Raw genomic sequence first — 27,255 nt, 5'->3', positions numbered from 1 at the left:
CCCATTTCTGAACTTTTCATTTACATGTAAGATGCTTATGTGTGCTTGCCGTCACCAGGCTTCATTTCAGCATTGTGCCACATGAATAGTAAAATGCAGTGCACGGCTGCTTGCCAGGAAGGTTAAAAGCTGTCTTCTATTGCTGGATTCCTAGAGACTAGGAATTTTAAACAAGCTCAAGGAAAACGAAAGACAACTTAGAGACAAAAGAGCCAGGAAAATCTGACTTTTATTTCTTAAATACTGTGAAGGAAGATGGGGGAAATGGTCCCCTGGTGAGGGAGGGCCATAGGGCAAAGAGCTAGGGATCATCAGCAAAGGCCCGGTGGGCATTAGGGAAGCGCTGGGGACTGTAGTTGGGGTCTTCCTGCAGTCGCTTTTGTATATCAGCCCGGAGCTAGAGAGAGAGAGCAAGCAGGTTGGAGAGGCACCAGCCAACGCCCTAGGATCCCAGCAAGCACGCAAGGCCATCCCTTAGGAGCTAGCATTTCCCACCAGCCACACTGTGGGGAGCCCGATAATGGCATCACTGAGCCTTCCCGGATGCCACTAGGGAGAATCTCTTTAGAAAACACCAAGTTGTAGCCCCAAACTGACCAGTGAGTCTCTGGAGGGATCAGAGAAGAGGGGCCCTAACCCGACCCCTCCCGCTAGACCATCCCTATTCTGCTTCAAGGTGGGGGCACCTGCTGCCTGTAGCTCTCCTGAACCTCTGGTGCCTCCAGGTCCCGGCTCAGGCTCTCAGGGCTTGTCAGGGGCCGAGCTCCGGCTGCCTTAGCTGCCCGGCTCACGGCCTCTGAGAGAAGCAGCTGGGGGCCCTCACCCTGCATCGTCTGGGGGACAGGGGATCGGGAGGGAAAAGAGGATCAACGTCAGATCCAGTGCCACCGCCCAGCTCACCCTTTCCAGGAGCCAACCACTGAGTTTCTAGGCTAGAGGAGAGAAGGGAACTGGCCTGTGGGTGATTCTGACCGCAGCAATGCCTTCCTAGTTTTATCTGGCTCTGGCCGAGAGCGCACTGCATGCGCTGGACTTGCTCTTCAAAACACGAGGGGCAGGATGAGTCGAGCCATCCAACACTCAGAGCTAGTAAGTCCACGAGAGGAAGCCCACCTTGAGGGAACAGGCCCCAGCCACACGGGGGTCAGGTGGCCGGAGGAGGAGGACAGCACTACTGGCATGCGCTAGTGTGAGGTGTGCCGCCGCCACTGTGAGCAAGTCAAGTTCCAGGAAGGCTTCCTCGTCCACTCAGCAATAGGACAAGAATAGGAAGAATTCCTTCCAGCTCTAACTAGTTTGATTCTGAACACGACAGGGAAACTGGGATAGAGAGAGATCCTCAGCGAAGAGGTAGACCAACCTTACGTCTCTTGGCAGGCATACCACTGAGGTAGGCATCACTCAGGGGGGGTTGCGGCTTCACCTTCCGCTGGCTCTGAATGTCCTGCTGGATAATCGGAACCCACTCCTGGGGAGGGAGAAGATAATGAGGAACTGGCACAACTTCTGCCTGCCCTTGGCCTCCCAGCTCACCTCCTGACACTTACTGGGGGGACTGCAGCTGCCCAAGGCTCTGTCTCAGCTGAAGCTCCATCCTGCTCGTCACGGGAGCCGCCACCCTCAGGAGCAGGAGGTGGCCCTCGGGACATGGCCTCTTCTGCCGTAGTGCCCGGGGCCGGGGAAGCATTCTCCCGCTGCGGTTCAGCAGGAAGATGCAGGCTTCAGCATCCCTAGCCTCCAGCCCTTCCATCTGAAGCCCTCCGCTCCCCATTATCTGGCCCCTTGACCTCTCCCTGTTACCTGAGGCTCAGGGGAAGTTCTTTCTGATCCCTGAACTTCCATTGGCTCCTCAGGAAGGGGCTATGAAATTGGGCAGAGAAGGAGAACATGAAAGGCTCTCTCAGGCTTCTCTAGTTCACTCAAGTCCCCTGACCCCATAGCCCATCAGGGCCCTTACCTGGGGGGGATCACCGACCCTGCGAACGTATCTGAGGATGGCATCAGGGCCCACGGGCATGTGCTCCAGAACCACCTGAAGCCTCAGTCCCATCATAGTGGTCAGCCAGCTCACCAAGGATGGGTTCACCCCACGAGACATGCGACGCTGAGGGCAGAAAGCAGCCTTGGAACACAACATCTTCAACCCACTTTTGAAAGGTATCAAAGAGTAAAGGATGACAGTTCGGAGAAAAAAAACAAAACAAGAACTGCAGGATAGCAGAAAGAATAGAACTCTAAAAAAGTAAAAGGCTAGAAATGGGGGGCTGGGCAGTGCTTACAATTCGGCCATTGATGACTGCAGCCAGTTCCATCTGCTGTCCCCCCAAGCAGTGCAGGTTGAGGGCCAGGCATTCAAACAGGCCCTGGTTACACAGCTCCAACAAACGGGCCCCAAATCCACTGTCTGTGGGCAAGATGCAAGGAGGGAACGCTGGCACCTGGCAGCCCTTGTGCCTCTGACACCCCTGATGTCCACGACCCCGCATGCCTGCCCCTGACCTGTGCAGTGCAGCACATGAGCGGCAATGCTGTTGAACTGCTCTTGGAGAAACTCCAGGTTTGTCCGGATGATGTCCACACCAGGCTGAACCTGCACCAGAGACTGAGAAACGAGACACACAAAGACAGCCCATTTCAGGAACCCTGCAAAACTAGGGATATCAAGGAGGCAGGAGGAACAGCAGCTACCCTGACAACACCTGGGAGACAAGGGGATGGAGAAGGGCTACTCACAAAACTCTCCCGCACATATTCTTCCAGCCCCGTGATCAACGTGTGGGTTGCCGTCTGTGCGAGAAACAGCACAAGTTTAGAGCCAAGCTCCAGACCTCAAGACACTGCCCTCCCATCCACCTCTAGTAAGTCCAGGGCTTGGGCTGGAGCAATGGCTGCTTTAGGGGATAAACAGTCAGAAAAAGGAATGGAAGCTGAGCAAGAGCTAGAGCTCCAGGGCGGAGGGTCTTCATTTACCCGTATGTTACCAGGCGTGGGCTCTTGGCCACCCAAGTAGTGCTGGTGGAAAAAGGATCGCAGCTGGGGCTGAAGCCGCTGCAGTGGCTGGAAATGGCCATGAAGAAGCATCACCACATCCACCATGGAAAAGTTCTGGCACAGAAGAGAGAGCAGGGCCCCAAAGAATCCTGGGAACAGGAGCCGAAGTCAGCAGTGGCCTTTACCACCTGGCCTGCCCACCCACCGCCAGCCTGTCAGCCTCATCCCACCTCAGCCACTCCCCTCGACAGAGGCCGTCGACCTGCCCCTCCCTGGAGAAGGCCAAGGCACCCCCAGCTTGCTCACCGAGGGCCCCATCAGCCCCAGGCTCGAAGATGTTGCTGGATCCACTAAGGCGCTGTATGAAAGCGGCGATACTCTCACTGCTGCCAGCCCGGGCCCCCAGGGAGCCCAGCAGGGAGTTCAGAACACCCTGCACCACGGAGGTAAAAAACTCCGGTGAAAGGCTCTCAAGACCCAGGCCTCCAGGACTCCCTGCGCCACCAGAAGGGGACCCCGGTGGGGGCATGTTCTGCTGCTCGGGGGCCGGGGGTGGGGGTGGGGGTGGTGGAGGGGGCGGAGGCGCCGTCTGTGTTGCCTGGCAGACAGAGGAGGAACACACAACAGAAGACAAGGTGAGAAATGGGAACAAGGCACCAGTAAGGCACACACCAAAAGGAGCCTGGAAGATGGAGAGCTCCGCTCTGGTCTTTTCTCCCGGAAGCAGAACAAGCACGTGTGGTCAGGTGGCAGACGCAGGCGGAGTGCTAGCCCCTCTCCCGCTGAACGGGTTAGGTACGAAAGCAGCCTTCACAGCCCTGTCTTCCTCTTCCAAATGGGGGGCAGGGATCAGAGTCAAGGAAGTCCCAGGGCTCCCTCCCACCGACAGGCCCCCAGAGGCGGGAGCCCAGCAGCAATATCATAGCAACAAGATGCCAGTGCCTAGCTGGGCTCAGGGTAAGCCAAAGAGCAAGCCAGCCACTAACCTGCAGAAAGTCAGTCATGCCCTGCAGAAAGGCGGGGACGCCAGGCATCGCCACAGTGATGGTGGGAGAAGCCATGCCAGGCCCTCCGGCCCCAGGCCCCGCCGGCCCCAGCAGGTTCCCCAGGAGCTGAGAGAACTGCAGGTCGGCCGCAGAGGGCTGAGGGGGTGGAGGCTGGGCAGGCCCCCCAGGAGCAGGGCCGGCTGTGGTAGCGGTGTTGGTGGTGCCGGCACTAGCTGAAGCAGTGGCAGGGGCCGGAGGTGGAGCCATTCCTGGAGTCCCCTGAGCTAGAGAGACCAAAAGAGAAAAGCTAAACTCTAAGGAAAAACAAAGACACCACAGCACTGCTATTCCAGTCTCCCCAGCACAAAAGCAAAGACAAAGGACCTATGCAGAGATCAGGGAAGCACCCATGAGACCAGGAGAGGAGCACCAGCCTCCAGAGCTGTGGCCAGCCCTTCACTGGGGGGCGGGGAAGAACAAGGACTCACCCACGAGAACAGGCTGCATCAGAAGCTGCCCCACAAGTCCGCTCACCATCTGGGCCAAGGAGGCATTTGTACCCAGCCCGGCGCCCTGCTGAACAGAGAGAGAGAGGAGGCTTTCAGTCCTGCCCTATCCATTCCCCACCAGAGGATTCTCTCCCCAGACTCTCCCTCACCAGAACTCCTGCACCCTTACTCACTAGAGTACCCGAGACAGGGGGCCCCCCAGGATGGGAAGGCCGAGCCTGTGGAGGGGTGGGTCGGGCGATCACCACCCGGGTCGGAGCTGTCGGAAAGCCTGGCACCTGCTGTCCTATGGGTGGCAGAGGGGAGAGACCAAAGAGGGCTGAGGGCTGGGCCCTGGCCCGCCAGCCAGCAGCACCCACCACCGTGGACCGTGCCCCACCTCCCAAGCTTCCCCTTCCGGGTCATTACCTGCGGCCGCGGAGGCAACAGCTGCCACCATGGCCTGATGAGTGATCTGGTGGGCGACGGCGTGCATGAACTCAGGGGGCAGGGAGGGCAGCTGGATGAGGGTGGAGCCTGGGGGGCGGGTCTGATGTAACCTTGAACCTGGACCCCCTTCAACCCACCCACTTGGCCCTACCCCTTCTCTACCCAGAGCTCAGCCTGCTCTGATGCCCTTACTCTTACCCAGGGTCTGGCCATGACCAGGGGGTCCTAGGGGGCCAGTGGGAGCACTCGGAACTCCACCGGGCTGTGTGCCAGAATCTGGGCAGGGAGACAGAAAGAGTGGCCCTGAGACAGGCGGGGCCGAGGTCTAACTGTACCCTCCTGAGATCAGCATCTTTCAGGCCCCATCCCCTCCACCAGAAAGCCTGCCTTTCCCTCCATCTGGACAGGGAGGAGGCACTCCCTTTACCACGCACACAAATCTGCAAGGACTAGTCCCTCCTCCCCACATGAGCGGACTAAAGCTTCTGCCCCATTCCTCTGCTCCAGCAGCCGGCCGTGGCCTCTCCTGTCCACATCCTCGCTCCCTCACACCTCCGTGCCAACCCATGTCCCGTGTTGCGTACAGCTCTGCTCTACCAACGACCGGCCCTAACTCACCTTGGATGTTCATGTGCATCATGACCACGGGTTCCACGCTCTGGTGGGAAATCCGAATGACCCTTGGGTGGCTGGTGGTCGGTGGGGGAGCTGGCCCTGGCGGGGGAACCCCCTCGGTTGAGGACTCAACAGTGGTAGAAGTGGGAGCCAGGGACGAGGCCTGCCCAGGACCAGTCGGAGCTGCCTCCGCACTGGCAGCCGGGGGGGGCCGAGTCCCATTCCCCGTCATGGTCACAGTGGTTCCCACGTTGATCTAGAGGAGATGGATAAGGCAGGAGTGAGGAAAACAAGAGTCTAACCAAGGGCACCTGAGACAGACTTCTCCAACCTCTCCATTTTCCATCCCTTTGTATTTCCAAAGTCCCTACCCCTGTCACTTCAAGCCTGATAGCTACTCTGGGTCGTTCCACCAACAGCCGTGCATTGTCCATCCCTCCAGTCTCACCCAACCCACCTGAATGGGGATGGCTGCCTGCTGGAGCACCATGGGAGTGGTGTAGTGGGACATGGGCCGGACCACGTGCAGGTGTCGCGGGGGTGCACAGGCCAGATTGCAGCGCAGGTCCGACAGCGCCACGAAGGTGTTGCCCAGCAGCCGCAGGCTCTCCCCCACCAAGTTAATCAAGCGCTGATCCTCTTCACGCCCCTCTTGCTGTTCCCCGGGGCCAAAGCACAAAAGGAAAATGTATTAGGCTGAAATGAACCTCAGTAAAAAAAGCAGTAACACCCTTGAAGAACACCATTCTGTCTACACCTTTGTGCACAGCCTGGGAAGATTCTGGGTGGGCCCAGTCTCAGCAAATAATTTCTATTTCACATACATAAAAAAAGTTTCCTAGATGATCAGCACGTCATCACCTACTACTCCTCTTCCTCACTCTACATAAGCTTCCTAACTCCCTCTACATGCGCTTCCTGAGTAACTCGCTCAAAAAACTGAGAAATAAAAACATCAGACATCCCCAAGATTATCACCTTCCCTAAAAGGGAAAAAAGGTCACTTCCTTCCCTGTCAACAAAAAAAACCGTTTTGTTGCAGACAATGTCATTTTTAGGGGGAAAGGGTTATCTGCATTTCAGCCCGTTCCACATGGGACACAATGGGGGTGAGGGGGCAGGTGGTGCTCACGTTGTTGTTGTAGTCCGTGGTGGCAGCAGTGCCCAGAACCTCGTAGTAGCGCTGCAGGAAGGGCTGAAGGCGGCTCTCCAGCCGCTGGAGCTCCTGGAGCACTTCAACATACTCCGCTGGGGAAGGATGGCTGTGGGCGAACCCGAGAGAGCGAGCTAAGGCTTTCCTCGGATCCCCAGCCTCCCAACTGACCTAGACTACGCTGCCCTCTCTCTCCACAGCCTCCCACACCCCTGGCTCAATCACTTCCAGGACCAGCAGAACATCCACCCTATACCTGCACCCACAGTGAGACAAGGAGAAGGAAATAATTGCTTCTGCCTTCCCCACCACATGACCCCCATCCCTATGATGGCAAGGAACAAACTCTGAAGGAAGAAACACCGCCTGTGTGAACTCAGAGAAGAGAGTCTTGATTGGGCTCAGGAACCACCACCTAGATTCCCTTGCCCCAAGGATAGCAGTGCTTCTGGCTCAAATGCCAGCCCCAACCCCACTCAGGTGATCCAGAGCCTCTCTCTGCCCCTCTATGCTAACCCTACAGATAACACTGCCCGGCGGTATCCCCCCTTCTCCCATCGGACCAGACCCTTCCCGGCTCTCATCCTTCACTGAGGACCCCCCCACCCCCCTCCCAAAGGGTCCCTTCAGGGTTCTCACTTGGGTGCATTTGTCTCTGGGGCAGGCGTTGGGCCCACAGGAGCTGGGCCAGAAGGGGTGAGTTCTGGGCTCTGGGCTGGGGCACGCTCCTCCACTTCTTCCGCCTCCATGGGCTCCCGAGGAGGCACTTCACTTTCAACTGGTTCTGATGTTTGAGAGCTCAAGGCTCCAGGCTCCGGGGCCACAGTTGGCGTCTGTGGGGGTGGCTGACTGTGCTGTGCTTGGGGTCCCCCTCGACACTGAAGGGGAGAGATTCAGGATATCAAAGGCAGAATGAGACTGCTGCAGTTACTCAGTCAACAGAGAACAAATTGCAGAAGGAGCTCTAACTAGGCTCCCTGAAAGCAGGGCTTTGCACCGGTCTCTTTGACCCTCCAGCAACCAGCACAAAACTTAACAAGACGCATAATAAATAAACTATAATACTTGAGAATTACTAACAGAAAAGAGAAATGATGGTTCCCTAAACCTCCATGAGGAGAATTTAAAAAAAAAATCACATGCTACAGTCACTCACAACACAAACTAATGAAACTGGGACATCTCAGCATCAAATATATTAATTAAAAAACTAAAAAAGCATGAACTATTTTCTGTAATTGGAAAAAGATGCCACAAGAGTTATCTACTAAGTCTGCAACACACTTTCCAAATACCAGGCACCCAAAGGTTTGGCAGGAACAAGATAGCCCAACAAAGATACTTTTTCTGCCCCCAAAGAGTGAAGACTGCAGAGAAGAGACCAGATTAGGCAGGAAGAATCCAGCTGATCTGGCCAGTCACGCCTTCGCTGCCAGGCAGACACAGAACGCTAAGAGAGAATGAAGAGACAGACCAACCCTAGCCAGCCTTGACCACTGACCTCCATCCGGGATAGTAAGGTCTGTATATCCCTGATCATGTGCTGAGCCATCACCAGCCGTACTCGGGGCTCACTCTATACAGTAAGAAAAATAAAATGAGGGTACGTCTGAGATAGAGGCATGAACTCTACCACCCACTGAACCAGGACCCAGCCAGCTCCTCAGCCAGGTCCTCCCCCAACCTTATGGCCTCCTTCTCCCAGATCCCCTTCCCTGACCCTCCCAGGCCCGTGATACCTGAATCGGGGCCTGTTCCATGTTGATGTGAACATCCACAGCAGAGCCGTCACTCTGGGAAAAGGGTAAGGGAAGTTGCTCTGGGAGAAGCCAAATACTAAGGCCCCCACACCTCCAACTCATTCTTTGGAGCCCCACCCTTTTTCTCAAAGACTGAGGCCATATCAGACCTCAGGAACCTGGAAACCCAATCTAAACACCGAGACTCCTATCTCATGAGCTCTCTGCTATTACCACACCAAACCGCCCTTCCCCACAAAAACTGGTCTAAGTGGAACACAAGCTTACAGGAAGGTTGAAGGTTCCAACCATGACATAGCTGTTGGCATTCCGGTCATGAACAGAGGCCCCAGGCCCCCGAGTACCAGGTGGGGGTCCTCCACCATGGGTGGCTGAGGCAGAACCTATCCCAGAAGATGCCCCAGAAGGGAGCTGAGTCTGAGGAGGAGCCCGTTCCACGAGGTGAATAACCTTTCCCCCAACATCTGCAGGAAAAAAAAGATACACACCAAGGCATTATACGATCAGGTAAGCCCAAAGCCTCAGCAGATCCCTCAACCTCTGAACTGCCTTCCCCAAACTCTTACTGTATTCCTGGAGCTTCTTATCATCCTGCAGAACTCGTCCCTGATAAATAAGCCGTTGTTTCTCAGACGGAATGCTGACAGAGGCAGCGATGTGCTCTTTAAACTCCTTTACATTCATCTACAAGGGAAAGACACCAAAAACCATCAGTGAATGTAGGAAAATGGAAAGGACAGAGGGGACAACTGACTTTTGGGAGTGAGGGGTAAAAACCACTCAATCATAACATCACTACCCATTTGTCTTGATTGTGAGGTAATTATTGTGCAAAGCCCCAAACTAAGAAATGTTAACACCTGTCAAAACAGACAATAAACATTAAAAACTTCAGGTTATGTGCCCACAAGAAAATTATGTGGCTGAGAAAGAGAAAAGCTAACTGACATTCCCTTCTCTCCCTGGCTCCCAAAGGAATGTGTGTCTACAGATACCAGTGACCCTCCCCAAACACAAAATGATTCAACTCTGCAATCTCAAAAAGAAATGCAATGACAAGGAAGGGGGGAGCAAAAAAATCAAGTTATGGAAGGAAGACTCAACCGAGCAAAAAGAGAATAAACACTTTCCTAACTGGACAAGTGAGTCTTCAGAAAGTATCAGACTGTTTATATACAACTAATAACAAAAGCCCAAACGGGTTTTTTTTGTATACATTTTAAAAGCTATGGACCAACCCCTCAAGATTTTGTCTCCAAGTATCATAGGAATTAATGGCAAAAACAGCTTTTAATGTCTCTGGCATTAGAATCAAAAGATTCAAATTATGCTACAGATACTAGTAATTCCACTCAACAGTCTGTTAGGGATCTACCTGAGCTATGGGCTCTGATTTCTAGCCTTTAAAAACACAATACAGGGCGCCTGGGTGGCTCAGTGGGTTAAGCCACTGCCTTCGGCTCAGGTCATGATCCCAGGGTCCTGGGATCGAGTCCCGCATCGGGCTCTCTGCTCAGCAGGGAGCCTGCTTCCTCCTCTCTCTCTCTCTCTGCCTACTTGTAATCTCTCTCTGTCAAATAAATAAATAAAATCTTTAAAAAAAATAATAAATAAATAAATAAATAAAAACACAATACAGACCTGACCGATTTTTGTTTTTAAGACTTGAATTTTGGATCTCTGTTTCCCTTCCCAAAGGCAGGAGCTATGTCTGTCCCTTTGGGCTGGGGTTCACTCGCTGATGGCATATAGATTCCTCCTTCCTCCATATTTCCCTCTGTGCTGAGTTCTATCAAGGTGGAAAAAGGCAGAACAAAATCTGCCTCATTCAACAGAAGCCATACCTTCTCACTCAACAAAAAACACCAGAAATTGTCCTGTCTAAGGTATGAACAAAGGAACCAATGAAAGAAGATTCAAGGACCAAAAAATCATGCTCTTCTCTCAGGATAAGAGGCCTGTAAGAGGAAGAGTTAATGGGTGTCTTCCAGAAGTGCTGGGGTCTCACCTGGGCCCCCACAATAAAGGTCCGAGTCTGAGAGTCCAAGGTCTTCACCAGCACCTCCAGGCTGTCAGGTTCCTCCATACTAGTAGTGGTACTGGTACTATCACTGGGCTCCATGGCCGACAGCTCCCTAAGGAAGAATAGAGGGAGGGAGGCCTGCTGTCGCCCGAAGCAGATTTTAATACACCCGGAAGCCTCCCCGGTCTGAGTCTCCGCCCTAATACCTAAAGAGTTTCTCCCACACAAGCACACACACTCACACCCGCCCCCATCCCCCTTCTGATTCCGGGGCACGGGGAGAGAAACACAAAGGGCAGGAGACCGACGGCACAGGGAGCTGGAGGACGGGAAGATGGGAGGGGCTCCACGATGCCAATCACAATAAGGGAGGGCCAGTCAGGCTAGAGAGCCGGGAAGGTAGGAAACAGGAGACCAGTGTCATCAACAGTCGCGATACCACAAAGGCCTAAAAGGTCGGCAAACCCTGGGGAGCACACGAGAGCGGGGGATCGCGCCAGAGTCTGCGGAGACAGTGGTTTCGCGCACGCGCGCCACGCCCATCGAACCCCCCTAAGTCACGACAGACCCGAGATGACGGACACTCACGGGGGGCCAGACTGGCTAGCTGCCCCCCTCTTCCGCTTCCCCCGATGTTCCAGCAGAGCGGCGCAACCAACACACACCAAACACACACCAGACACACAGACATACACATACAAACACACACACCCCACCACTACCAACACCACCACCCCGGGCTCCGCCCCCGAGTTCCCCACGGTACCGTCACTTCCGGTCTCCCCCAACTTGCCACCGATGGCCACTTCCGTTTCCCCGATAGTATTTGGGGATAGCTAGGCGGTACTTCCGGCTCCCCCCAGGTCCCCAAGCTTAACTTTTGTGGGGCACGATGAGGAAGTTCACGGCCCCAAATAGTGAATTCCTTGGGGCAAGACGGGCCGGGGCCGGCCTGGATGGGAGGGAGCCGAGCACCCCAAGGAGCCGCCACCACCGTCGCCCGGGGCACCGTACTGCGCCTGCGTCCGTCGCAGTACGCGTGCGTACACTCTTAGGCACCTCCCTACTCTCCCCCCCCCCCCCCCCCCGCTAACGCTGTTCATTTTTTCTGTGCACGCGCTTGAGCCTTGGGAGGTTGGGGTGGCTACTATAAATGCCTGAAAGTAATTACCAGATGAGATGCTATTCTTCGAGAGGCTTTGGACAGTTGTGTGCCTCTTGGGAGTTTGGGGACTGGGGATTGTGCCTCGTGAATCTATGTTAAAGTCTTGGCTAGCAGACAATTTGAGGCGGCACTGTGCTGGCCTCCTAAAATTCTGTCATCTCACTCCGGCCATCGCGGCGCTACTCCTTCGGCGCCTCCGGAAGTCATCGTTTCTTTAGGCGGTTGGAGGTGGCTCGCGTGCGATCGCGTCGTTGGGGCTGACCTCGGTGCTGCCCGCTGGGCGTTCGGCGGGTTGGGCGCCATATTCCTCGCCGGCGGTATGCAGCCGGGAGGACACGCCATGTTTTGGAGCACTGAGGATTTACTGCTTTTCAGGACTTTCGTCAGAAAGGGCGCCTCCAAGTTTGGGAATTGGGAGCGAGTGGAGTCAGACTGCAAGCCAAGGACCGAAAGCCAAGACTCCGATCCTGGGATATTGAAGGGGCCGTCGAAGGGCTGGCGCAGACTGCGATCGATGGGCAGACTTGGCAGTCGGCACCCCACCCCCGCCCTCGGGCATGGCCCCTGGCCCCGCGGCGCTTCGACTTAGGCCGCGTTGCTGCCGGCCTGGCTGCCCCCGGTGTCCACAGCCTTTCTGGAATTCGTAGTTTCTACCCAGGTCCCAGTACTGTTTCAGTTAAGTGTTCTAATAAACACCTGTTCAGCGAGCACTTGGTGTGCGCCAGCCAATTTGCTCAGGATTTTTTGTATTGTCCCACTTAAAAGCCTTTCAACGCCTGAGATAGTTACTACAACTTACAGGGGAGCACACTTAGGTGAATGTAAGTGGCAGAACTGACAAGTCCAGGCTTACCAGACCATACGTCAAGCACTTCTACTTTACTGCCCCAATAAATTGTTGTATTTTATATATATTTGCTTCTTATTATAAAAAGTGGCAAACACTACCTCCAAATGTTATAATGGGCTCTCATATACCCATCGCCCAGTTGATTCTTTTCAACTAAATCGCAAGCCCACAGCAAGCCTCACCTCGGAAATTTTTTGGCATTGTGTGGTTTATACATAACCTATTGAGGAAGCCCCATCTTTTATGGCATTCATTGCTCCACCCACTTGGCACTATCCAATGAGTGCCTCTTGACAATTCTTTCCATACTATTATTTGAGAATCTATAGCCCACCAGAAACTGTAATAGGTGCCTTTACAAACATTAATTATAGCGAATATTTACTTTGGAATTAACCATGTGCAGGCCTTTGCTAAGAGCTTTACATGCATTATCAGTCTCTATGAGACTGATGATTTGGTCATCTTACAAGTGAAAAAAGAAAAAAACAGGCATAGAGATTAATAAAATTGTCCAAGATCTAACAAATAGTGGAGTTAGGGTTTGCACCCATTCTGTCTAACACCAATATCTATCCTCTTAATCCTTATGTGACGTAGCCTCTTCCTTCTAGTAATAAATGTTGCGTGAAGGAGCTTGCATTAGTGAACTTTTCTCAGGGGTGTACATACTGTTCCCCTAATTACAAACTTCAGAGAGAAGGCCTCCCATCCACCAGGTCCCAACACCTGGTTCATACCTGTTCTAAAAAAACTTACCACGCTGTGTACTGCAATGATTTGTTTCGTTTACACAGCTAGTATTTTTTTTCTGGTCTCAAGGCCAGTAACTATGTCATTCACTTTTGTGTCTCTAGGGCTAAGCTGGGCAAACAGCTAGGACTCACAACAGTTTGCTAGGTGAATGAATGAAAGAATCAGTTCACCTCTCTTCAGTGCTATACAACAGAACAAATATCTAGCTCAGATACTGGCTGAAAGACCACAGGCTTCTACCTAGAGGACTCAGCTCTCATAATTCCTGAGACACCCTGGACATGCCAGGGTATATTATGGAGTGTGATGGCATCTAGAAGAGGGGGAGGAAGGCCCAACAATGTGGGTAATCCAGACTTGGGCTGGAAAACAAGGTTGAAGTTACTCATTAGCAGGTGAAAGGGTCAAGGGTCAAGGCAAGGGGGCTGGAAGCAGAGTGGACTGAATAACTAGCAGGGGGAGAGAGAGCAGTTAAGGCACGGGCCACTTCACGAAGAGCACCAGCTCCCTCCTGCCTGAAGATGTTCCACCAAATATGGGCAGCTCTGCTCTACCTCTGTGGTATTCTCCTTAACTCCATCTACCAGTGCCCTGAGTACAGTCAACTGACATCTCAGGGAGTGGATGGGAAAGAGGTATGGACTGAGAATGGGGGAAGCCGATGGTGGGGCTCTGAGGGACTTGGGTGGGTTGCCTTGGATGACCAGAACCACGCTGAGAAAGGAAGGGAGAAAGGATGTATCACAATAACGAATGTGAGAACAAGTTAATATATATATATATATTAGTACTGTGGCCATCAATGTGGAGACATGGTAGAATTGGGAGGTGGGTGGTTACTCAGGGGCCACAAAGGAAAAGTCACTTAATGACTTCCTGTCATAACCCAACACCTCGCTGGGAAAAAGCAGCTGCCACTCCACTGCTAAGTCCTGCCGTCTTAAGAGTGATGATGAAGAGGTTGAAGCCCTGTAGTGGCCCTGTAGTGGGGACCCACCCTCTACTGATCCCCTCGTTCTCTGCAGTTCCCAGAACCACACCTGGGCAGGTGGTACTTTATCGCAGGGGCAGCTCCCACCAAGGAGGAGTTGGTGACTTTTGACGCTGTGGACAACATTGTCTTCAACATGGCTACAGGCTCTGCCCCCATGAAGCTCCAGCTTCGCGCTACCATCCGCATGTGAGTGGCGAGGAGTCAGAGGCACCAGGAGTGGCAGTCTCTGCCCAGAAAATGAGGACCCACCCACAAAGAGCTAGGTTCTTTGGGATAGCCACTATTTTTGGCCCACTGAGTTCAACAGTTCTCTTAGTTTCCCTCTGAAGAGAGATGGGCCTAACCAACTGTCCCTTGGTAGCCTGAAACCCAATGGGACCCAGACTTCAAAGAGAAATAAGATGGAATACAGAGAGGCTGGTACTGTGTGGCTGGGGTGTCACTCAGTCTTTCGTTCTTGCCACCACTTCTGCAGGAAAAATGGACTCTGTGTGCCCCGGAAATGGATCTACCACCTGACTGAGGAGAGCACAGATCTTAGAACTGAAGGTTGGTTCTCTCCAGCCCTCACCCTCCCCAAGTCCCCTGGGCTTGCTTGTTTTTGCCTCTCTGTCCTCACACTCTCCACCAACCCCCACCCCCACAACAGGCCGCCCTGACATGAAGACCAAGCTCTTCTCCAGCTCATGCCCTGGTGGAATCATGCTGAAAGAGTCGGGCCAGGGTTACCAGCGCTTCCTCCTCTACAGTGAGTGGGGATGCCAGGCAGGAAGGGTTAGAAACAACAGGAGGGCAGGAGAGCCTCTCACTCTGGGCCCTATGATATCATCCCAGGAGGGCCTGGGTGCCGTCCTTACCAGGGAGGTACTGAGAATCTGGGACTTTGATGGGCCTGGCCCTGCCCTGCTCTTCCAGATCGCTCACCACACCCTCCTGAGAAGTGTGTGAAGGAATTCCAGTCCCTGACCTCCTGCCTGGACTTCAAGGCCTTCTTAGAGACTCCCAGGAATCAAGGTGAGGGGGTAAAGTCCCACAGAAGAGGACTAGGACTCACCAAGTCTTCTGCAGGTGCCAGATGAAAGGGACTCAAGTGATGTCACTGGAGGACATGGTCAAAGGCTGACATCATTAGAGTGGCTGTGCTGACACATCCATTTGTGTCATAGGCTGTGATGGCACCAGAAGGATGTGGCCAAGAGCTGTGGTGTTGGTGTCACCTGAGGGAGCCAGGATGGGCTCTGGGCTACTCAAAAGAGAGGTTTCTTGAGTTTCCGGTGGATAAAAGGGGCAGGGGGTGAGACACATAGGGGAAAGGGCTTCAGGGACCCCTTCTTTGATACAGGGAAAAGCAGGAATGCATTCTCTTCCACCCCATTACCACCAACCTTGCTTTTCTCCCTGGAGTTCCTTCCTTTCCATCCTCCTTTTTCTCCCTCCTCCCACCAGAGGCCTGCGAGCTGTCCAGTAACTGACCTGTGGCTTCATCTGTGCCCCAGATGGATATGATGGGAGCTGCAATTGTGCTGTGGGGAGGAGAAGCTGGAGACTCCCAGCTCCCTTTCAAGAGTAATAAAGATGATTTTTCAATCCTCATCTCAGTTTGGGCTTGTCTCCAGAAAGCAATCCCCCATCTCCATTTCAGTACTCCCCCTGGACCTTCTACCACCTAAACCCCCAGCGGGACGGTGTCAGGAAGGACACTAAGTGATGGTAACTCTCTTTGTAGTGGTATATTTAGGATTTGGTGTGATTACAGTTGTTTATTGCTGAGTGTGCAAACCCCTAACCTGAGTGAGAACTCTAAGCTCCAGGGCTTCCCCATACTGCCTGTCTGAGCTGCCAACCCCTCTGAATTGGCCCTCCTGCCAATACTACCTGCACCATCCCCACTCCCCCTGGCTCCTGGGACCACCCAGATCCTTCCTGCAGGCCCCTGTCACTGTTGGCTCCTATCCACACCCCTTAATCCACCCACCTCACAGTCCCATTCTTCCTTAGGTGGCTCAGATCCTAGGATCCAAGGGCTCCCTTCGGTCTCCAACCACCCTCTTACCCTAGTTAGAGGCCTGTCTGTCCTGTCTCTGGTCTCTTCTACCCCTGGGTAGTTTTGAAAGGTAAAGAGGACTCTTTAGTCTTTATTGTTCACCACCACACTTATTTTTTTCTCTTAAAAAGTAAAGGTGGAAAGAAAAAACTGGAAGTGGGAGAAATGTAAAAGCAAAAAGTAACGACAGCTGGTGAATTCAAGGGCAATATCCCCATTGTCCATAAACAAATATCCTAAACAGCTCTACTCTCTCTTGTGTATGAAGGGGGGCCACGCCCTCACACTCTGGGGTTTCTTCCCCATCCCTGAGGTCCCTGTGCTTATAATCTGGGTCATGGCCCCCACTTTCCTCCTATAGGCCACACTGTCTTCACTCTTGCTCCCACCCCACTCAGGATGGGGGTACTAGGTCACACCTCATCTTGCAGTCACAGCCCCTTTCCTGGGTCTTCCCTCTATTCCTCACCCTCCCTCTCCAATTTCTCGCCATCCAAGTCAGTGGCCTCCTCCTCTCCACTGGGCTCCCGGAGGCTGACAGCCAGCACCAGGGCCTGAAGGAGACCAAAGAGGCAGGCAAAGTGCAGGGGGTGAGCAGTAAGTAGGCTCAACACAGCATGGAGCCCATGCAGGGCAGCCAGAAAGGACAGCAGCCCATGCAGCCAGAGGCCCAGCGGTCCACGCAGGCCCAATGCATCCAAAGCTGCCCTCAGAGGCCTTGAGCACAGCCCCAGCAGGGCTGAGGCCAGCAGCTCCAGCAGGTGGAGAGTCAGGTTGGTTGAGATCTGCAGACACTCCTCGGGGCCCCCCAGGTACTGCAAGGGAGCTCCTGCTCCCCTACCTGGATCCCCCCGCAGCCAGCCCAGCAGCTTCTGACGCCGTCCTGGCTTCTCCACTGGGGCTTCTGGCCCAGGGGGGCTTAGTATCCCTTCAGGGGACACTCCAGGTCTGGTGCCACTTGAGCCCACTGGATCCTGGCCCTGTTTGAGAACAGTCCCTCCAGTCCCCGGTCTCCCAGACTCTTGAGTGTTAGAGACAGTCTTGTCCCACTTGAAGGAATCCATTCTGTTGCTTCGCAGTTGCTCATCTTGGACCTCCCTACTTGGTTCTGGAGCAGCCTCAGAGCTCCTCCGTGATCCTGGGTCCTTGGTCTTGAGAGGCCCCACATCTCCCATGGTTTCTGGGGCACTATCCCAGTCACTCCCTGAATTCTCAGAGGAGCTGTCCACTCGTCTGAGTTCTGGGGCAGGCAAGTCGGGCTTCGTTGGTTTCCGGCGGCCCCAAGGGCGAGGTAGCCAGCCACTAAGCCGTCGCAGGAACATGGTTGGGATGTGTAGTGAGCCCCCAAATTCTGGAGCTGCTTCCTGGAACTGCTTCTATTCTGTTTGGAACTCAGCCCTCAAGTTTGGGGGCTGAGTGTCTCCTCGGAAGCCAAAGTCTGTTCAAGCTCAGAACAACTGCTGTTTCGTGAGTCCTACTCTGAATTCACAAGTGGCTCCCCCCTTCTCTGGATGTCCTGCAGCCTCAAGTGTGGCAAATGGCTTGTTCCTTTTCAGTTTTGAGGTAAAGTGGGGAAGCACATCCAAATTTATTCACCACCACCCCAAAACACAAGATTCAGGCCAAGAATCCCCAGGACCTGACAAGGCCTGGGTCACCCCCACGGTGTCCTCCCTGGGTTTCTGGGTTTCCTTTCCTACAGGCAGCACCCCAAGTTTCACTCACCAAGGCCACGCCTCAAGGTGCCCCAGAAACTGGGGAGGCGGTGCTCCATCCAAGAAGGAAGGAAGGTGGCCCTGGGTCTCAGGTGCTCCCAATCTGGAGAGTCCTGAACTGCTGACCTAAGGGAGCTCAAGTAGGCCGTCTCTTACTGGGGGTTAGGAGAGAGGTGTTCAGCAAACTCCTGCCAGCAGCGTTCTTTTCTCGATTTAGAGAGCTAGGAATCCTACAGTGGCCCGACAAGTCCCCGAGCACGCAGGTGAGACGCGATCTCCGCAAGGTCAGGCCAGAGATGTCCTGGGAGATTCTCGTCGCGAGGCCAAGCGCGGGCCTGCCTGAGGACCCAGGCGTCCGGGCTCTGCGCGCTGCAACTCCTCCCGGGTCCAGCATCCGGGCCGCGGCCTCAGTAGGCCGCCCGGAGCCGCAGAGCCCGGAAGCAGCTGCACCGGGGCGGGAGGGACAGACGGGGGCGGAGCCCGCAGTTCGCTGGGCGGACCCTACGGATCCACCGCCCCCCGCGCCCCCGCGCCGTTAGTAGCGCCACTGCGCAGGGTGCCAGCTGAGGTCTAGCAGGGTCCGGGCAGCAGTATAAACCTAACAATCTCTCTCCGTCGCCCATACATCCCTGGGTCGCCGGTGCTCCCTTTAGCCTCCTGCTCTTTGGTTCTTCCCTGCACCCTCCACCCCCAACTCCTCCTTTTCATATCCAAGACTTCATGAAAGGCTTTTCCGGAAAAGGACGCAGCTTCCCTAGGACTTGTGTAGATCTTTCCTGTCCCTCCATGCAGATTTTACTTCCTGGGTCTGACAACAGTGAGCTCTCCTCAGGCGCAGCACCTGGTATGAGCAGCAGAAGGGAAGGGGAGACAAGTGTTGACAAACAGTACATGCTTCCTGCCCTCAGGCGTTTTCACGTTGTAAAATGAAGAACCCTGACTTAAAGTTTACATTTGGGAGGCCAAATGTACACTGGGAGGTTTGGGCTCTAGTTCCGCTAACATCATCCTAGAAGCCAGATATTCTTAGGCCCTTCCAGCCCATTGGCTTCTTCCGATAAGACCCTATCTACTCTCATCACCTCCATGAGCTTTCCCAGGCTTCCCCTATCACCATACATTGTATATTTGGTCACATAGCTGCCGCCTCCTCTAGCTATGAGCCATTAGAAAGTTGGGAATGTCTTACTCCTCTTCTTAGCATATAGTATTTGATCTTGTTTAAAACTGAGTAATTGAGGGGTGCCTGGGTGGCTCAGTGGGTTAAAGCCTCTGCCTTCGGCTCAGGTCATGAACTCAGTATCCTGGGATCGAGCCCCACATCAGGCTCTCTGCTCAGCAGGGAGCCTGCTTCCCCCTCTCTCTGTCTGCCTTTCTGCCTACTTGTGATCTGTCTCTCTCTGTTAAATAAATAAATAAAACATTTAAAAATCAGTAATTGAAGAAATAAAATAAAATAAAAAGTGATTGACTTGGCTGCATACGTCAGCAGATGCTTCCTGGGGTAGGCGAGAATGGCATAGAGCTTGGGCAATTCCTGGTTCAGGAGACTGAAAGAATAGGTGGAGCATTCCAGGCAGGGGCTAGGCCCTGGAAATTAACCAGACTGGCAGAGAGGTGACCCGATCATGCCACAAGGAAGGGCTACCCCTTCTGGCTCAAGTGCATGTGGCTCCCAGACTTTAGCTTTCCCACAACAGCTTCCAGAAAAGTGAATAAACACAAAAGAGGAAGAAGTTTGATTTATTTTCAGCTCTCAGCTCCTCTCTTCCAAAGGCAGAGCCCACCGACTAAAATCTGACGATCTGGGACCTGGAGACCCCAGAAAGTAAAAGCCAAAGTGCCTAGGTCCAGGTTCAGACTTTAGCAACAGACCAGGATCAGACCTTACTTACCAAGGTCAGAACTCAAGGTTCATGTATGTTCTCAGATCCCGCTCCCAGGCCCTGTCCTTCTCCTCCTGCCTTCTCTTCTCCCTCTGGCTCAATGTGGTCACCCGAGGGGCTCTCTCCCTCCCAGCCACGGCCCGAGTATCTCGAGCCAGGAAGTGTGTGACTCGGGGTTGGGGCACTGATCTGTAGCCTAATCCTTCCTGGTCCCTCTTGAGGACAGTTGGGATGGGGTTGGTGCGGCCCTCACCCCGGGGTCCCAGCCCCATTCCAGGCTCCCAGCCACCCCTCAGCAGCAACTTGAAGCCTGGGCTGGAGGCGGAAACCCCAATGGGCAGGTTGGGGGACCTGAGATCACGGGGCAGTGACAGCAGGTGAGCAGTGGATGTATAATGGTTAGAGTCTTGAAAGTGGACATCACAGGTCTCACAGTACCGGAGGGAGGGGGACTGGGACCTGCAGAGGAAAAAAAGAGAAAGAGTTCAGGGCAGGGAAAGAGTTGAGGCCTCAGAGTGGGGTGGCAAGGTGGGAATTCCTTCCAGTCTTTCTGCTAAAAAACAAGTTGCCTTCCAACCCACTTATCAGTGAGGGACCCAGAGGGGAACAGCTGGGAGAAATGGCAACCAGGCCTCACAAGCTCTTGGGCAGAGCATAATAATGGCTACAATTAATATATATACAGTGTTTACTATGTGGTAAGCATCATTCTAGCACTTTACGTATACTGACCCATTAAATCCTAACAGGTGCTCTTATTACCTGCGTTTCTCAGATAACGAAAATGAGGCACATTAAAATTAGGTTCTTGCCCAAGTAGGTAGAATTAGGATTTAAACCCAGGGAGCTCATATTTATTTTCACTCTATTACACTGCCTTATCAACCTATACTGAGGATCAGGAAGATAAACTTCAGCTCTGTTCTAGAGCCTCTGGTGTGGAGTGGCTAGGAAGGGCAGAACACACTGAAAGATGGGCATGGGCTAAGGCTTCCCCTCACCTGTTCTCTGTACTCCTCGTCTCTCCATGGCTCTCTCTGACCATGCGCGCCACCTCAGGGAAACCTGCTTCTTCGGCCAGCTGAGCAGCATCCTTGCCACCCAGCTCGCAGACGCCTACCCAGGCAGCTCCACGGCCCAGGAGATAACGCACAGCAGCCCCCTGGCCTGCTCGAGCAGCACACATCAGGGGGGTCCACCAGAAGGCATCCCGAGCGTTGATATTGCCCCCGGCTCCCCCTTCCTCACGGGGATCCAACAGCCTTCTTAGTTCTGCCAGGTCTCCCTCCTGAGCTGCCCTCAGTATCCACTGGGTCATCTTGTCCTCTGCCTCAAGGGATCTCCTTTGTCCATGTCCTCCTGAGGCTCCTGCAGCAGCTTCCCTCATCATTCTTCTCTTCTTCCTCTTTCTCTTTCTGGTAGGTTCAGGCTGAGATCTCTGAGATTCAAGGACCCTGCTCTCATCTGCAATCACGGCCTCATAAAAAGCCCGGGCTGCAGTCCCATCCAAGGTGGGCTCCAGCTCTTCAGGCTGTGACTGTTGCTGCCCATCTTTCCAGAGGTCATTGGGGTTGGTGGCTGGAGTGAAGCTGATGAGGGAGGGCCTAGACATTGCTTTTGGGAGAACTGAGAAGATGAGACTAGATTAAGGGAGTATGAGACAAGCAAGCCAATCCCTTGGTGGCTCTACACTGACCAGAGCCACCCCCCAGAGACCTGCTGGGACGAGAAATAACCTTAAAGTAAAAAAACCCTCTCGTTCCCTAAGTGACCTCACAACCTAGGACCATAGGTCATGTGGAGAAACACGGAACCCTATAATAACTGCCCATACAGTTTACTAAAGGTTATTTTAACAAAGAAGATTCAATGAAGTTGCCCAGAGGTTGCGTTCTGCCCCCATCCCCGTCCTCACCAATAATAAAAACAGCTTCCCTCTGAAACTTGACCACCAGATAAGATGTACCATTAAGAAAACAATCGGCCAAAAAAGAAAGAAAGAAAAGGAAAAAAGAAAACAATCAGCCTAGCCTTTTAAATCTTCCTTGATCCTATGTCCGGGTCTCATCTTCCCAAATAAAAACAGGCTTTAACACAGAAATAAGAGAGAGAGCAGGGGGAGAAGCTCCAGTCTCTGTGACTTCGTAGTCTCCGTACGGCGAAACGGCGCCACTCTAAGCAAAGGAACTGACGATCAAATGACCCGAACACGCACGCGTGACTAGGAAAACACACACACACACACACAAAAAACACAACCTGAGGGCTTAGGCATGTGCAAAGCGCTAGGTTTGCAAAGCTAGGTTCAGCTTCGCCATCCGGGACCCTTCCAATAGCATCCGCTCAAAATGCCACGTGCCCAGGTAGCGCGAGGACAGAGGCTCCGTCGGTTGGGGTCCTACTTTAACATAACGCCCCCACAATGCCCTTCGCCTCCCGGAACGTGGCCCCCGCTCCGGGCTCATTTTTTGGAGCTGCGAAACCACTCTGTGAGTTAAGAAGGCTCTGAGGAGGCGGAACGAAACCTGTGGAATGCCCCGAAGCCGTGAAATGAAATAACGTCACGCTGCCCCTCACCATTATTCTGACCAGGGTTCGAAGATCACACTTAGTGGCCGCAGCAGAGGACTCCCCCCCCCCCCCAATTTAAGCCCTAAGAGGAAATGGAGAAGTGCAAGGGGACGAGCAGCAGAATGGCTGGCGCCACCACAGGTGAGCGCACGGGGCCGTCCCGGTTTTCACACCGCTCACCTCAGCCCAGCCCACCCTTCCCAACGGAAGGAGCCTGGCCTCACCTCCCGCCTGAGGAGACCAGACTCCGGGGTGAAACTGGGGCCCCGACGGGGCCTTCAGTGGCGGGCCTGACTTGGGCGAGAGGCTCGACAGGCAATGAGGACACGGTGGGTTGGCCGGGGATAAGGTCAGTACCCTGGGCTTCAGGCGAGTGCCTAAAGCCGACTCTCGCTGCGTGAGGATACGTACAGGAAACCTGCCCGCCAGCCTTGTTCCTTTCCCCGCCCCCTCTCGGCCCCTCGGCCGCGGAATCCTACAACTGTATTTCCTATACTCCCTGACCCAGACCCGGGTACTGCGCTTCCGCTTCCGGTGGCACCTCGCTTCGCCCGGCCCCCCGAGCGTCCTATTCCTGGGCCTCGCGACGCCAGGGTCGTTCTTGAGTCATCCTGGGATTCGTAGTTCGCCTTTCTCTCGTTTCGCGAGTTTCTCTCTACTAGGGACTTCATTTCCCGGCGTTCACTGCGGCGCCCGACCCTTGGCGTTTGCGCGTTGCCCTTTCCCCACCCTCCCCAATTTCCACCCCCCCACCCCACTTCGGCTGCCGCGGTCGGGTCTGTGGCCTGCGTTGTAGCCCTCGCGGTTCCTTGGAAGCGGCAACTCCCCTCCCCCGCCCTGTTCCCGGTCCCCGTCCAGCCGGTGAGTCTGAGGTCGTCGCCGCGGCGAGTTCCCTGTCCTTAGGCGCGGCACATGGGGTCTCCGAGCGTTGATGTGGGGGTGGGGGAGGAAGTGACCCGGTCGGGCGCTGAGGCTGGGAGGGATGGCCGGAGGGGCGGAGGCGGGTTGTGGGGACTCCTGTGAACGGGACCTCACGGCGACCCCCAGGCCGTGAGAGAAAAAGGGGCCCACCTTTGCTTGGAAAGGATAAACTTCGAAACCTTTAGGAAAGGCGCAGGGGACATGCAGAGACCTGTGGGGTAGGGATCTTGAGCCGACGGCCCTGCCCGACTTCGACAGCGTTAGGGATATGGGTAGGACTGATGGTTAATACCTGTCCAAAGTGGTGGGACTCGAAGAGTGGTGGGACTCCAGAGAATCTGTAATTTCAGAAAAGGGGCTGAGGTGTGAATAACAGGAACTGGAGAGGGGTGCTCCAGAGTCTAGGATTCTTTAAGGAAAGGTGGCCCCAAATTCTTTCATTGTTGGAGAGCAAAGTGTGGGAGGAGGGAGGATACCAGAGGCTGGGTGGGAGAGCTTGGGCTTTACTTAGACCCTTTTTTTTCCCCCAGCTGACGTGAAGATGAGCAGCTCAGAGGAGGTGTCTTGGATTTCCTGGTTTTGTGGGCTCCGTGGCAATGAATTTTTCTGTGAAGTGAGTTCTCCTCGGTCTCCCGGGCATCTCCACACCAAGTTTGGCTATGTATTTTCCCACATATTTAGTTTCCACTTCTCTTACAGGCTGTTATGGAAACTTTTTCCTGTCAAGGAAAAGTCCCTTCAGTAGTCCCCTTCACTAACTTGTGAAGTGGCAAGACTGTCCAAGTCCCAAGCCTGTTATCTTCCAGCAATGTAACATTGGACAAGTCAACTTTATTATTATTATTAGACTGCTACTGCTAGCCCATATTTTGGGAGTCTGTTAGAATTAAAATGTTGTTTGTGAAAATATTTTGTAACGTGCAAAGTCGTGTGCCGATAATACAAAGGATTGTAACTGCCTGCCCACAGGACGCAAGCTGTTCAGTCTCCACTTGCCTTGGAAATCCGGTTTCCCCTAAGGAGAGGACAAAATAGATTTGTAGAGATGTGGGGCAGGAGTAGGAACCAGGATTTTGAAAGGAATGTTTCTTTAAGGAGGAGATTGTTATAGCTATTTAAAAAAAAGTAAAAGCTTTTATGGAAAGGCAGTGTACGTGAACAGGGGAGAGAGACTCAAGTAGTTCTGCTGAGTTGGAATTGGGTTATGAAGGGAAACAGAAGCAGTTGTGTTGAGAATAAGTCACCAGTTAGAGCAATGTGCCCAGGTCAAAGCTGAGGATTCTGCTATGAGTTTCTTGACTTTCACATCCTGACAGGTGGATGAGGACTACATCCAGGACAAATTCAATCTCACTGGACTCAATGAGCAGGTGCCTCACTATCGACAAGCTCTAGACATGATCTTGGACCTGGAGCCTGGTGAGGCACCTTCGGGGTTGTTTTGTGTGTGCATGGGTTTTTGTTTTTGTTTTCATATTCTTATTTATTTGCTTCTTGAATTTACAAATTTTCTTTTGGTCTCCAACTCCTTTTATCCAAAGTCCTGTCCTTCATTTTGGTCCCCCATCTGATTTTTGCCTGGTTTTGTGACTTACACCACCTGATCCTGTAATTTGGCTCTATCCCCTGATGCTAGTTTCCCCATGGGTCTCATTTCCTTACCTTTTAGTCTAGAGTGCCATCTTTTGCAATGATATTTTTCATTTATTTGTTGAGAGTCGGGAGGGAAAGAAGAGAGAAAAGGCTAAAGAAGTGTAGAGAGAAGGCAGAGTTGCCTTGGGTTCGTGGAGTTTCTGGGTCAAATGCCCAGGTGATGGGTGGTGCAGAGATGAGTGCCAGGCAAACTGTAGCCAGCAGCCCCTGGAGGTGGGTGGGACCTCTAAGAAAGCTGTAAGACAAGTGGTTTCAATCGGCTGGGGCCATGTTTCAGATGAAGAGCTGGAAGACAACCCCAACCAGAGCGACCTGATTGAGCAGGCAGCCGAGATGCTTTATGGATTGATCCACGCCCGCTATATCCTCACCAACCGTGGCATCGCCCAGATGGTGAGGCCTCTCTGCTCCCACTTGACTCCTCTGAGGCAGTAAGGGAAGCAGAGGTTCCTGCAGCGAGGAGTCACGTGTTTTCAACCTTGTCAAGGAATGTAGCTGAGACGAGGGGAAGAACCCCAGATACAGGGACTGGGAATTAACTCCTAATTGGAGTTGTGCTGACTGAGGTGTTTACAGGGAGGGAGACGTTACCTTGGACCGGAAGTTGTTGCAGTCTGCCTCTTCCTCAGGGAACAAACAGCGAATGGCTCTGATGGTCTATAACCTGCGTAACCTCCAGAGGAAGCAGGAGAGTATGAGGCCCATTTGGGCCAGCTTGAAGGGGTCTCTGGACAGAAAGGCAGGAGTGGAGGACAGAGCAATGTGGGTTGGGCTGACGAAGGGATTGCCTCTTCTGTTCATACCTAGCCACCAACCCCTTTCATTTTATTCGCCTCAGTTGGAAAAGTACCAGCAGGGAGACTTTGGCTACTGTCCCCGTGTGTACTGTGAGAACCAGCCAATGCTTCCCATCGGTGAGTGCTGGAGAAGGGAAAGGAGGCCACATCAAGTGGCTGGTACTCCTGGGAAGGAGTTGGGGCTCAGCAAGTCTGGGCCTGAGTCTTGGAGGGAGGTGGGGCAGGCTTGGGGGTGCCCGGCCTGCTGAGTCTGGCTGTCTCCCAGGCCTTTCGGACATCCCAGGTGAGGCCATGGTGAAGCTCTACTGCCCCAAGTGCATGGACGTGTACACACCCAAGTCATCGAGGCACCATCACACGGACGGCGCCTACTTCGGCACCGGTTTCCCTCACATGCTCTTCATGGTGCACCCCGAATACCGGCCTAAGCGGCCCGCCAACCAGTTTGTGCCCAGGTGGGGAGCAGGGATAGAATCAACCAGGGTCAAAGGAAAGGTTCGGGATTCCCTAGAGAGAAGGGAAGACAGGGCATGGTCCTTTCTTGAGGTTTGCCTTTCTCAGAGCATGTAACCTTGAGAAAGGTATTTGCCTCTCTGTGCCTCGGTTCCCTTATCCGTGAAATGGGGATGATGATAGTACTTGACCGATAAGGTATATTTAAATAGTTGCTTTTGAAAAACATTTGGCACCTAAAGCACCATTTAAATGGTAGCTGTTTTTGTCATCATCTTGGGTGTTCAACTTTTTGCCAGGAACAAGTGTGATTTATTTTCCCAGAACATCATGTTTATTGGGAAGAACAGTTTGGTATTATATTGAAACAAGTGCCGATCTGCACACACGCAAACATACACACACATACGTGTGTGTGTGTGTGTGTTTACATGTAGCCTAGAATTTGAGTTTTAATGGCTGTTTAAAGTACGTTTCCCAGTATCCTGGAGGGAAGACATTTGGGAGCCACTGTTCTTAAGTACTGAGCAGACCCATGAAAAAGTTAGGGTGGGGAGGTGGAAACTCAGGCCACTGGCAGGGACAGGGTGGGGCTCACACTGCTGCTTCTCTGACCTCTGCCCCGGCCCAGGCTCTACGGTTTCAAGATCCATCCAATGGCCTACCAACTGCAGCTCCAAGCCGCCAGCAACTTCAAGAGCCCAGTCAAGACGATTCGCTGATTCCCCATCCCACCTGACCCTCAGTCTTTGACACCTCCGATCCTTTCCTGCCACCCTTTCAGGATCCCTCTATGGTTTTTAGTTTAAATTAAAGGAGTCATTATTGTGGTGGGAATATGAAATAAAGTGGAAGAAAAGACCATGAGCTGGTCTGCTGGTGCTTGGGGTTGGGGGACGGGAGGGTACTGCTGTGCCTGATTTCGGGGGCCCTCATGGCCCAGCCCACCCTCCTCAAGTTGAAAACCAGCACAGATTGGTGCCC

The 27,255-nt window shown here is 53.4% G+C and overlaps 5 protein-coding genes across 37 annotated transcripts; 2 read left to right on the top strand and 3 right to left on the bottom strand.

Moving 5' to 3' along the window:
- Nucleotides 1–211: 211 nt before the first annotated feature.
- Nucleotides 212–11,496, bottom strand: BAG6 (BAG cochaperone 6). 27 transcript variants are annotated; one of them, XM_059178904.1, is made up of 26 exons: nucleotides 11,233–11,496; nucleotides 10,452–10,578; nucleotides 9,010–9,127; nucleotides 8,711–8,907; nucleotides 8,423–8,476; nucleotides 8,185–8,259; nucleotides 7,323–7,561; nucleotides 6,663–6,792; nucleotides 5,988–6,185; nucleotides 5,534–5,786; nucleotides 5,114–5,218; nucleotides 4,895–5,002; nucleotides 4,660–4,772; nucleotides 4,466–4,553; nucleotides 3,978–4,261; nucleotides 3,298–3,589; nucleotides 2,971–3,140; nucleotides 2,734–2,787; nucleotides 2,500–2,602; nucleotides 2,280–2,404; nucleotides 1,958–2,104; nucleotides 1,801–1,860; nucleotides 1,548–1,694; nucleotides 1,361–1,468; nucleotides 687–833; nucleotides 212–397 (listed from the first exon to the last, which is right to left on the bottom strand). In XM_059178904.1, exons 2-26 carry the CDS (start codon nucleotides 10,563–10,565, stop codon nucleotides 302–304), a joined length of 3,525 nt encoding a protein of 1,174 aa, XP_059034887.1. In that variant the 5' UTR covers nucleotides 10,566–10,578; nucleotides 11,233–11,496; the 3' UTR covers nucleotides 212–301. The 27 variants fall into 27 exon arrangements, with proteins under 27 accessions (XP_059034887.1, XP_059034889.1, XP_059034888.1 ...); XM_059178906.1 differs by lacking the exon at nucleotides 11,233–11,496 and adding an exon at nucleotides 11,035–11,221; XM_059178905.1 differs by lacking the exon at nucleotides 11,233–11,496 and adding an exon at nucleotides 11,055–11,221.
- A 2,176-nt stretch (nucleotides 11,497–13,672) lies between these two features.
- APOM (apolipoprotein M) lies at nucleotides 13,673–15,824 on the top strand. The gene is made up of 6 exons (XM_059178937.1): nucleotides 13,673–13,872; nucleotides 14,263–14,417; nucleotides 14,707–14,780; nucleotides 14,881–14,979; nucleotides 15,147–15,245; nucleotides 15,678–15,824. Exons 1-6 carry the CDS (start codon nucleotides 13,759–13,761, stop codon nucleotides 15,701–15,703), a joined length of 567 nt encoding a protein of 188 aa, XP_059034920.1. The 5' UTR covers nucleotides 13,673–13,758; the 3' UTR covers nucleotides 15,704–15,824.
- Nucleotides 15,825–15,946: 122 nt separating this feature from the next.
- Nucleotides 15,947–18,477, bottom strand: C6H6orf47 (chromosome 6 C6orf47 homolog). The gene has a single exon (XM_059178932.1). It carries the CDS (start codon nucleotides 17,595–17,597, stop codon nucleotides 16,734–16,736), a length of 864 nt encoding a protein of 287 aa, XP_059034915.1. The 5' UTR covers nucleotides 17,598–18,477; the 3' UTR covers nucleotides 15,947–16,733.
- Nucleotides 18,478–19,717: 1,240 nt separating this feature from the next.
- On the bottom strand, nucleotides 19,718–22,977 carry GPANK1 (G-patch domain and ankyrin repeats 1). 5 transcript variants are annotated; one of them, XM_059178927.1, is made up of 4 exons: nucleotides 22,672–22,974; nucleotides 21,792–22,097; nucleotides 20,878–21,502; nucleotides 19,718–20,335 (listed from the first exon to the last, which is right to left on the bottom strand). In XM_059178927.1, exons 3-4 carry the CDS (start codon nucleotides 21,486–21,488, stop codon nucleotides 19,891–19,893), a joined length of 1,056 nt encoding a protein of 351 aa, XP_059034910.1. In that variant the 5' UTR covers nucleotides 21,489–21,502; nucleotides 21,792–22,097; nucleotides 22,672–22,974; the 3' UTR covers nucleotides 19,718–19,890. The 5 variants fall into 5 exon arrangements, with proteins under 5 accessions (XP_059034910.1, XP_059034912.1, XP_059034908.1 ...); XM_059178929.1 differs by lacking the exon at nucleotides 21,792–22,097 and having other exon boundaries at nucleotides 22,859–22,977; XM_059178925.1 differs by having other exon boundaries at nucleotides 20,878–22,097.
- On the top strand, nucleotides 22,570–27,135 carry CSNK2B (casein kinase 2 beta). Of its 3 annotated transcripts, none has more exons than XM_059178933.1 (7): nucleotides 22,570–22,588; nucleotides 23,899–23,981; nucleotides 24,685–24,787; nucleotides 25,299–25,414; nucleotides 25,860–25,935; nucleotides 26,084–26,273; nucleotides 26,903–27,135. In XM_059178933.1, the coding sequence occupies exons 1-7, from the start codon at nucleotides 22,570–22,572 to the stop codon at nucleotides 26,991–26,993; spliced, it is 678 nt and encodes a 225-aa protein (XP_059034916.1). In that variant the 3' UTR covers nucleotides 26,994–27,135. The 3 variants fall into 3 exon arrangements, with proteins under 3 accessions (XP_059034916.1, XP_059034917.1, XP_059034918.1); XM_059178934.1 differs by lacking the exon at nucleotides 22,570–22,588 and adding an exon at nucleotides 23,151–23,308; XM_059178935.1 differs by lacking the exon at nucleotides 22,570–22,588 and adding an exon at nucleotides 23,467–23,586.
- Nucleotides 27,136–27,255: the final 120 nt, after the last annotated feature.

The sequence above is a fragment of the Mustela lutreola genome, chromosome 6, assembly GCF_030435805.1.
Source record: "Mustela lutreola isolate mMusLut2 chromosome 6, mMusLut2.pri, whole genome shotgun sequence".
Taxonomy (NCBI): Eukaryota; Metazoa; Chordata; class Mammalia; order Carnivora; family Mustelidae; genus Mustela; species Mustela lutreola.
This window is presented reverse-complemented; position numbering and strand designations above follow the sequence as displayed.